This window comes from Colossoma macropomum, unplaced genomic scaffold (genome assembly GCF_904425465.1).
Source record: "Colossoma macropomum unplaced genomic scaffold, Colossoma_macropomum, whole genome shotgun sequence".
Lineage (NCBI taxonomy): Eukaryota > Metazoa > Chordata > Actinopteri > Characiformes > Serrasalmidae > Colossoma > Colossoma macropomum.
The window spans coordinates 35,821,449-35,832,844 of record NW_023494793.1 but is presented as its reverse complement, the minus strand read 5'-3'; the positions used below and the strand labels follow the sequence as shown (position 1 = coordinate 35,832,844).

Sequence of the window (11,396 nt, the reverse complement as noted above, 5' to 3'; positions counted from 1 at the left end):
CCAGAGGATGTATACATCGCAAAAAATCCATTTTTTTATCATCTATTATGAACATACATGTTCTGAATGTTGATAAGGATGAAATTATGATAAATCTGGAAAAAAAAGTTTTCTTTGGCTAACGTTACTGTTTTCGTCTGCATCTCTGCCATTAATGGATTTTAACTAAGTTTTAAACCAGCGTAGCTGAACTCTTCAGACCTCTGGTAACATTGTAAAGAAACTGCAACAAGTTGTTAGGTTTCTCTACAATGTACCATTTCACATCAAATGACTCTGGATGACTGTATATATCTTTGTAAAATAAATTCAAAGTAAATCTTTGAATTCTGAAGAATTTTTAAAAATGGGTGGAATTTCCCTTTAAGTCGTGGTCTAAGCTACTGTGAATGTGACTCTGGCGCCCTCTGCTGTCTTTTTTGTTATCCAGCATGTTATTCAAACTTCTTGGTCAAATTATCTCCATAAGCTTTACTAAAATAGTCCTCAAACAGGCCTGAAGTCTGATATAAAAAGACCAGGCAAACAGCCATAATCAATATTTGCACGCTCTTACAGGCTGTTGTAGTTCACATGAATATATACTCACAATAGATAATAATAGAGCAAACAATGTTCAGCAGATTAATGGCCTCTGCGCATGGCACTGGTTTCAGTAGTCGTGGAAAGCAAACACTGATACGGATCATGGGCCAAGCTAAGTCCAGAAGTGACAACAACAAAAAAAAAGAAGCATCACATTCTGACAAAATGCTTTTTTATTGTTTAAAACTCGAGTGAATTGTTCATGAATGAAACACCAGTTATTATATATTGCAAAACCTATGTTAACACATCTAACATACATGAATATAGGCGAAAAAAGACCTATAAGTTCCCTATGTACAGCTTAAAGCAAGTTACATTACAACTCTGTTGTAGGAAACACTACATGGTTATTTCAGTTTACTTTCAGCCCCGTCAGGATGGTTTGTGAGATCATCGTCTGGATGATTGAGCTGCTCTACAGGACTAAAGATGTTCAGTCATCTCCCAACGGAAAGCAGCCAAGACAAAGTGGCAGGGAAACGGATGCCACCTTCAGTCTGCTAATCCAATCAATCCAGGCAGCTTTAAGAAACATTCTCACTGGGCTTTTTGGTGGTGTTTGGTGGCTACACAGCCACACGTGGGCCATTTCAGCAGCTCCTGACTTGAGCTTTAACATCATAACCACAAGATTAGAAACAACTTCAGAATCAGCAGCTGAACTATCAACCGTTACTTAAACTTGATGATCTACAAGGTTAAAATTTGACTTATGCTTTGTGTTATGCTTTAACTATTGTACTGGAATTTGTATGAATTTGCATAAATGTTTTTTAGTTGGGGAAATATTTCAATAAAACATTTTATATATCAACAAGATGCACACGTAAGTGCTTTGTATAAAAAGGTTTTTTTCTCTTCTAATCAATTATAAAATATATGACAAATCAATTAACCAATAATAGCTTGCATAGCTGAGAAAACGTGTTAATAGTGCAATACGATAAAGGGGGCTAAACGTTTCTCCAATTATATACATGTAAATAATAAAGTATATTTAATCTTTTTTAACACTGTAAAAACTAATAATGTCCGATAAACTCATCGTACTAATATGATACACAGAGAGATCATACTTCCAACGTAAATTTTCCAGTCAACTGAAACTAGGTGAAAGGTGAAATCCACCCTCCCTTAGGACTCGTATACAAGCTGTAGCTAAACAAAACCGTCAGGAAGAATTTCTTTGGAAATGACACGACATTACAGAACATATTTCTAAAATTCAAAATGCTATAGGAGTAAAATAAAAGTGGTTTGACTTGGCTGTGACAGTGAAAGTTTTCTGCTGCAAATGGATATTTACACTAACAAGAAATTTGCCAGGGATGGACAGTTTTGGTCCTGGAGAACCATAGCACTGCACAGTTTTCTCTGCTTTAACACACCTGATTTAACTTGTGAAGTAAGGCTCTGTGATGCAGCAAAAAACATCATGGCATAATATACCATCATGATATTGAACTAAACTCTTCACTATACACAATACGTATCACAGTATTTACTTTTTTCTAAAATTTATGAACAATTTGGAACAGAATGCACCAGCAAAACAGCAGACATGTTTAAAACAAAAGCTATAAGAAATAGTATTATTGGCTGACATCCAAACAGTGTAACGCTTTCAATATGTGTTACCATGCAGTGTATTTATTTACTATACACTTGGTTTAATTCTAATTACAACTGGTTTAAATCTGTCTTATTTATAAACTATCCAGTTGTTCAGTGTTGTAAAAATACTGATATCATATCATCATATACTTCTTTTTGTTTACAGGATCTCTGATCGTTTTAAATCTTATTTCTGATAGTTTTTCTGTGTTCTAGAAGTATGACATATTTAGAGAAGCATATTGTGACAATTTATCATGATAACAATAACATATCGTCATACTGTCTAGCCATACAATGAAGCAAGTGAAGCAAGCGAGTGACAACAAAACCAGAACGATCCAATTATAATCAGCCCTGTAAATATTCCTATTCATGCATTTTCTTGTTCAAAAATTTAGTTTGTGGCACAAACTAAACACAAACCCATGCATTTTCCTCTTTGTTAGATCTTTACAGATCAAATAAATGCAACAGCAGCACTGAGAAATCACACGATAAACGGAAAAGAGGAGATTAAACCGTAGAATTTTTTGCATGGACTTAAAAAGTTAAGTAAAGTAGCCCCATTTTGCATCTAAAGCCTGATAAGTCTGTAATTTATTTTGTTTTGATGTACACTGTAGACATCCTGAAGGCAATGTGATACTAAATTTAACGCTCGCTGTTACGACAAAGTGTTAATTCGATCAGGTAAACTTATTCCAGTCGATTGAATGGCACAGTGCTGTCAGGACCAATACTACACCTACTACATGCTCTACTACACTATAAGTGCTCTGTAACTGCACCGGCAGTCTAAATGCTCTGTACTACACACGCCATGTTGGAGGAATGCAGGCACAACTGGAAATACTGTCGTACAAATTCTTACAATAGTATCTGCATTGCTTTGGTTACGCCTTCACCTACAAATACGCAAACTATGACGGAAAAAAATGAGGAAAGTGCAGACTAAAACCATTTTAAAACTACTAACACAACCAGAGTTTCCTTTCTGTTAATCTAGAGTGTGCAAAAATAAAACTCATACAAAAGTACCATTCCTTCTGCAAAACAAGACGTTTACAACACTCGCTCTTTGTCTAATTGTTTATAGTGTTGTAGACATTTTTAAAAGGTCTGTATCATTCCCAGATATCCATCTTATATGTAATCATCTGACCATAACTGAAACTTCAACAATATCAAATCTAATGATATGATCAACAAGGAAAATATCAATTATGTATCATTAACAACATTATGAAGAACAGATTAACTTTGTTCATCCCAAAAATAAAATACTGGAAAATAACTCTGGCTGTTAAAGGCCTTTTTGAGCAATATAGCCTGGGGGGTGGGGTGGGGTCTATATACTGCCACCTTTAGGTAGAAAAGGAGTACAGCTTATATTTTGTAAGTTTAACTCGGATACAGGGTTAACATTCATCAGCTGTTCGTTGTCATAACACCTTAACTGGAAAGGAACATGAAATACATATTATTCTGACCATGGAGGATGGTCTCATTGAAAAACGTGAGAACCAGTCTACAACCAAAACAGATGAAACTACAAAAATACGTGAATATTAAGTACTACATGCTAAGACTGTGAACCAAACAACAAGTTTTGTGCTGTTCGTAGTGCCCTGTCAACAGAACACTGTGACGATGAATTAAAACACTTCAGTACCCAACGTGGGGTAAGCATAGAATGTGAATGTTCTCCCACTTACGGTATTTTAACAAAACTATAACTTGGATGTTTAGAGCTGTAAAGAAAAGAGTAAAATAAAGAGAACTACTTTGGGCAATGTGACGCTCTGTCTGAACCAGCGTTCTTCTGATCCAGACCTGTAGGGTCACAGCACTGCAGACGATCCAGTTTGTCAGAAGCACCACATCGCTGACATCACATTATCCATTAAAGAGTGTTCACAGTGACACTGACTACCAATCAGGACTGCACAATATGGACAAAACACCATACTGAGATTATATTTCTACATGCTGAGTTTGCAATATGTCTCTCGCAACAGATTTTAAACATACTGGTGAGCCCTTGATTTGATATGAAAAAACATCGACCTGCATTATTATTGCATGTTAATTTAAATAATGCAGTATTCTGTATATTTTTTAAGTTTTTGGATCACACGATTATTTATTTGGCTCATCTGCAAACCGCAGTCTTTTGCAAAATATATTGCAAAATTGCAAAGAATATTGCAAAGGGTAATACTGTGGTAATATGTTCAAACAATATATCGTGCAACCCTACTTTCCACAATTCTGGACAATTTGGACCGGCTAAGTGTCCTTGCCCAGCAGAGCCTTTTTTGAGTTTAGAGCAGAACAAACACAGAACTCCTGAACTGTGCAGTGCTGTGGCCCTCCAGGACTGGAAGTGGAGAACACTGTGTTAAAACTGATCCCTCCTCTTCTTTTAAAACCCTCAGTAGGGCGTGGTGCCCTCCCACTCCACCAGGTACTGCACCTTGCCCTCTGGGGTGATCCTGCGGGCCAGGACCTGGTACTTCTCACCACAGGTGAGCCGGCCTGCAGCGCCAAAGTAGCTGGTTATGGAGGACTTTAGGTGAGAGAGGGAAGAGTCGTCCTCGCTGAGGCTCTCGAAGGTGTGGCTGTCGATGGCGCCCGGTGGCTCGTCGCCAGGCAGACCCACAGGGCTCAGCTCACTCTCCATCACCTCCCTCTTACTGGCCAGCACGCTGTAATTGGACGAGGGCAACTTCCTCTTCCGACTGCCCACGTTCTTCCTGCACACATGGAAGATCAATGGATCAGTGCCAGAACAAGTTATCCTCAACTGCTCTCACGCTGGAGTTCATCCAAGACCCATTTCTCATCTAGGACTGGATGACAGAGCAACGTAATCGGATTGTAATTGTTACTGTTATTGGTGTATTGTGTTTTATTGTTTGTGCTGAGCCCACAAAGGCAAAGTCCAAGCAACTGGCACGGCTATAAATAAGTACGCTATAATGCTAAATTTGCAACTGACAGCTCAGATCCTTTAAAAGGATCTAATATTAAATAACATTTACAATATTTAAATGCTATACTCTCTTTTACTCTTATTGACCAAGGACTGTTAAAATAATGGATTGTTACAAAGCATTAATAAGTCACTGGGCACTGGTAAAGCTAATTTTCCATGGTCTTTGCTGGGGGCTTCCCAGATTGCAACTAACATTTTCCAAACAGCTTAAGTGTCAGGAACAATAAGATCAGCTGTAAAACGATGAAAATATTACTGGTTTTCCACAGATATCTACAGCTACAGTACTGTACAGAAGTCAGAGACCACTCCTCATTTATTTAATTTCCAGTCAAAATGGCCATTAAGTAAGAGACATATTTCTGAGGTTAGATACAGGATTATCCACTTGCATAAGAAAAGGGAAAGTCAAAGGAAAAGCAAAACCCAGAAGTTCCAAAACTGGAGTTTAAAAAAAAAACCTTTGCAGCATAAAGAGAAAACAGGTTGTGCAAGATCTGACAGACCACTTAAACTGTCAACATCAGATAAAAAGCTATCATTGAGAAAGACGAGAAAATCAAGCTCCACTCTTGCTTCAGATCTAAAAAAAAATTCACAGGTGTTTCTGTCTATCCTTCCAATGTGAGAAGACAACAACAATATGGGTCTGAAAGGATGTGTAGCTGCCAACACTGAGACAAGGAAATAGACAAAAAAAGAGGATAATTTGCACTAAAACACTAAACCTGGACATCTAAAACATGCAGTAGGGTTCTATGGACTAAATTTGTAATTGAGATTACATCCACTATGAGGAGCAGAAAATGCAACCAGCAGAGATGTAGAAATTCCTTTAGTGGACACAACAAATATTGAAAAGCATGAATATCATATGTAGTAGTTCTGGCTACTGTGTAATGTTCTGTAAATATGGTTTCTTTCTTTTTTCTTGATGCAGAAAATGAAGTAACTTGCATTTAATGGCCATTTTGAGCGCCAAATTAAATAAAAAGAAAGGTATGCCTTTTGCACAGTACTGTAAATTCCAGAGCATCTCCGCTATAATGACAGAAAATCTCCTGGTAAATGTGTGGAAAACAGAATTCAGATTTTTTTTTTTCTTAGCAAGAAAATATAATTTTTTAGGCATCAACCAGGCTTATTCACATCTGAAATGAAGTAGTTACACTATCTTCTGCCACTAGATGTGGCTCTAGTTCACTAAAAGATATTTCAGTTCTGCTTTATGGAGCAGCTGCCTGGCTCTCTGGGTCTTTTACCATTTAAAGGTCATATGGTATAGATGGACTTCCCATTATTTAATTTATTCTTCAGTAAATCTTTTCGGGACATTCCAAATCTTCATAAAAACCATATTAAGCCTACAGGCCTAGACACTGAGGGGAAATGTGCAGAGCAGGACTTGAAAACCTCGCACCGAGTCGCTGGGTTTGAGAATGATCAGAGCTGCTAAAACAGGAACTGGAGCGCTGCAGTATTAGTACATGAAAGTGGTGCATGGGAAGCAAATACATGTAAGTGGCGTGTTTGATCTATCCCACTGCGAGCAGGCACAGTAGGGGACGGCCCTGGGATTCCAAAGCCTGCATCGACTCGCGCCAACATTTCCAGCCACAAATACAGATATGCACACACCCCAAGTTGTGTATGTTCTCATCCTCTCCAAACAGGCTGAGCAGAGAGAGAATACTAATGAGCAGCATACATCCTAAAATAAATAAAACCGTCAGCGGAGACCATTCCCAAGTCCCTTCTATTCTCTCCCTCTCTCAGACACAGACACACATACTGTTATTGTAAGCATAGGCCCTTGGTTTCTCACAGCAGGCCAAATTGAATGCAGCAGTGCTGGGTTAGGAGGGAAAAAAAAGGAATGAAACCGATTACTGACTACATCCTGAACTGGCCCAGGGGACGTGGAGCGTCACAGCCGGGAATTAGATGAGCTTCAGACGCCGAGGATAAATTGCGGCACTGGAACGCGGAGATGAAAAAACATGACGCACAAAAAAAAGTTCCGTCACAGAATGTCAATAATGTCCTGGAACGTCAGATTTCAAAACTCTCCCAGGAAATAAAGCAAAAAAGAGAGACAAAAAAGGAAAAATATAAAAAGAATAAAAAACACACACACACACACAAGAGGACAGAGCACTTGGTGGTGTTTGTAAAATGGCCCAGCAGCATTCACACACAGCCCTGAACTGCTAAAACAGTATTATGGCCATAATCTCCACAGGCCAATTTCACCATAAGCTAGAACCTAGAGTTCTCTCCTCACAGACTGTCTAAGAGGCTCCAGTCGAGAGAGAGAGCCACAAAGGAGTTCTGTTGATCTACCAGTGCCCGTCACAGTAAATAGCCCATAATCTGTCATCATATTTCTCCGCAGGCTGTCAGGGGTGGTTAATCCAGCGCCGGGTGAGGTGACAGACGGCTGCCACTCTCCCCTGACTCCAGGGCAAGGCTGGCTAAGACAGGGCAGGTGAGTCGCTGCAGTGACAGCATCCTGTGTTCCAGCTCTACTAATTACTCTGCACTGTAAGGTGAAAGGGAAAGGGACACACCCACCTGAGAGCAATCAAACGTTAGACTGGGCTGGCGTGGGTTGAACAGACTGCTTTGAAACCAGAAAGAGAATGCTTTGGAATGGTAAAAAAGAGAGAGAACCAGGAAGGAAAGAGACAGACTCAAAAAGCTCAAACAAGAGTTTTAAAAAGGAGTCAAAGCTAAAGACCCAGTGAAGTTCTGTTTCAATTAGCAATGTGCAGATTGACTCACACCCAGGTAGCTGTTCATATGGTCATGCAGGTTACGTTGAAGAATTAAAATGAAATGCAATACGCTGCAGGAACCCCACTCTGGAGTTTTTGCTATACTAAACATGATATTTTGTGTTTTTCATTTGGGTTCCTCAGAGGAACAAGTGACAAAGGTTCTGCATTATAAGTTTAATGTAGTGACCCAAAAAAGTGCTAGTTTTCAGCGCGTTATCAGCAATATTTTTGTTGATTCCAATGAAACTGCAGATCATCAATAACGGCCAGTATTATCAGCCCACCAATATATTGGTCAAGCTCTAATTGGGAGCCCAATCACAAAAATAGCAACCTGAAGGTTTGTGCATAAACATTATAAGTAAAGTTACCCCTTAAGAAAACCCTGAAGGACTGAGTTGCACAAAAGGCCTGAAGTTCTCCCTTAACTGTTTTCTTGAATCATTTTCCTCAAGTAAACACCTGTGTCATAGTAAACTCTTGTAATCTGATATCAAATACTGATTATGACAACCACCTCTACACTGGGAAATAAGCAATCAAAACTAAAATACTGCATAGATAATTTGCTTCCTTAGTTTTATTTGGTTAGTATTATTTACACCCTTAAAATGCCTAAAAGGCTATTACATCCCTATTCTTCAGTAACTATTTGGATTGCAATGCAAACTAGGTTTTGCGAATGTTGGCTGGAGCTCTAGTTCAGTGTCACATAGATTATGTGGTCATCTCACGGTACACTGGTTTAACTCAGATACTGTTCAATAAAATACAAAAAGCTCAAAACAAATTGCTCAGGGTTGTTTTAAAATTACATCCACATTGAACATTTACTCATTTTAGCAGTGGAAGGGAGTGCTGCATATGTTAAGAAAAATAAAATAATTAAAAATAGAGCCCCAAAGTACTTAACAAATTACTTTTCTATGGTTAGAGACACTCATGCACACTATACACAAGGCAGCTCCACAAATTGTATCCCATTCAGGTTTAAAACACAACTGGGAACAAATACTTTTTTTATATTCTGCATATATTCTATATATATTACACATATTTTTTTATTATGCTTTTATATTCTGGCTTTGGAACAAACTTGCTATAGATGCATGGAATGCAGCCCATCAGAAAGAATGTTTAAACTGAGTTCAAAAGGATGACTATCCAGCAATATGTAAGCAAGCAGAGTCTTAGTTTTTATTATGTTTTATCATCTTTCAAGAGCACCTAAACAAATGATTTAATCAGGAAAGCCACTCTGTCACTGTCTCTAATCTTGGTGTGTCTTGTATTGTGTTGTGCTTACTGCTCTGTGATGTTCAATATGTTTGTGTGTTTTATGTGAAAAGGACAACAGAAAAAAGATTTAGGGCTTTATTGTGTTTTAATCCTAGATTATGTGAAGAATGTATAATGGCTGTTGTGTAGCGTTATGTGTGTTTTTCATCATTAAATAAATTTCAATTCAATCCAATAAATTTCAGGTTATAAAGTGTGTAATCAACGTTTTGACCAACTGATGAGTCCTGGCCATTCGGCCACATCTATAGCATCAATTAAACTTTACATTCAATAATGTTCATCACCCAATGAAAACATTGAAGCTGTTTTATGCAAAGCATTTATTTAATTTACTTAGGTTATGGAAATCTGACCCTTAAGCAATCATCTGAAAGAATTAATGTTTTATCCAACTGGGCACAGAACCTCTAGCACGGTCCTTTGGACCGTACAGACTGTATTTATAGCCTGGTACAAACCATCTGAAACCTTGTGAGCTTTCTCAATGTTATGGTCTATGAATTCAATTTGGCATTCCCCCAATAGTGACCCATGTCCCTGTAGCTCAGAGGAACACACTGGTTGGTCAGATTAAAAGAAATGGTCACAGGAACGGTTCCCAGTTGGGACGAAGCCAGACTTAATTTGTGGAGCCAAACAAAACGAAAGCCTGTGAGAGTCAGGACAGATTTTGCTAGAATACAGAATTTATGTCATTATGGCTTTAGGAATATTCAATCTCAATACTCTTACTCAGGGCTTTTTGCCATTATCTCAGACATGCTAAAACAGCCTGTTTTCATGTTGTAGTTCAGGTTAATTTCCTGTGTAATGACTGTTACTTTAAATATATCAGGCAACAATTGATAAAATTTGCGAGTAAATTTTGCAGTGGACAGAGTAAATAGTAATGTCATCACATAGCTTTCCACAGACACAGAGAGGTTGGTTTAGATAAACCAATATGCCTGGAAATGTTTTTCTCAACTTCAAGGCAGTTTGGAGTGAATATACATACAGTCCTTATGTGACCCATGAGCCAGTAAGCTTCATACTGCGCCAAGGAGAAATACCAACAGGCCTACAAGAAGGATAAAGAAGACTTTTGAAAAAGTATACCTGAAGTCATAGGACACACTGGTGGTGGCGGAGCCTGAGGTGCTGGCAGCATCTGTGGAGTCCTGATCCAGACTGAACGTCCGTCCTGAACTAGTGCTACAGAGAGAGAGAGAGGGAGAGTCAGAGAAGTAGAGGGGGGGAGAGAGAGAGAGAGAGAGAGAGAGAGAGAGAGAGGGAGAGAGAGAGAGAGAGAGAGAGAGAGGGAGAGTGAGAGAGAGAGAAGAAAGAAAAAGAGATGTCTTCAGATACTTTTAAAGTGCACTATATAAACAGAGTTGAGAATCTTATAGTTCCATGAAATGTTTCGTATATATATGTCTCATTCTCACCATCTCAGAAGCTACTGAGGGGCCGAAAACAAAGACTAACTGCTTATACAGTACAGCACAGCCTTTAATCACACCAACTGCCAGTACAAACCTCCCTGGTCTTTGGGAGCATAACAGAACTTATCAGGATTCAAAAGACTGTATTCAATGCAGTTCACAGCTTTGGGAGTCAACCAAAATGGCCTTTTTAGAAGGACCAAACTCTATTTGAAGCTCCTTTCTAGACTTCAACAAGCCCTCACAGATTCCCTTTCTTGCGTCTGAAAGCGGGGCTGTGCTCCAATTGTCCCTACAGTGTTTACCACGCGCTTATTATTCTGGCCTGCTCAGAAGGCGATAACCTTTACTGAGAAGTGTAATTAAATCACTTCACCCGCCACCGCCTAGATAAAAATGATTTTTGTTGGAGGAGGAGAAAAATAAGACTGAGTAAACCTTTTAGATTTTTCTAAAGGGAAACACATGCAAATGAATGCGATTGTTCGGAAGCCAATAAATGGGTGTTTAATTCAATTCAAAAAGCGATGGAGAAAGGTTAAGCATGCCACATGTCAACAGAGAGAGAGAGAGCAAGAAAGAGACAGAGGTGTGGAACTGGAACTATGTTATTATTAAAAGATTTAATTATTATAAAGCGCACAGACAAAGAGAAGCAGTCTTCCATGTCTTAGCCTCTGCTAAACA

The 11,396-nt window shown here is 38.6% G+C and overlaps 1 protein-coding gene across 2 annotated transcripts in view; it reads right to left on the bottom strand.

The window, feature by feature from the left end:
* Positions 1 to 740: 740 nt before the first annotated feature.
* phf19 (PHD finger protein 19) overlaps positions 741 to 11,396 on the bottom strand; it is a 30,478-nt gene continuing 19,822 nt past the window's right edge. For both annotated transcript variants that reach the window (XM_036579386.1, XM_036579387.1), the window contains 2 exons: positions 10,384 to 10,479; positions 741 to 4,961 (listed from right to left, as the gene is read on the bottom strand). In XM_036579386.1, the coding sequence (XP_036435279.1) occupies positions 4,640 to 4,961; positions 10,384 to 10,479 (418 nt within the window). In that variant the 3' untranslated portion in view covers positions 741 to 4,639. The remainder of the gene's footprint in view (positions 4,962 to 10,383; positions 10,480 to 11,396) is intronic.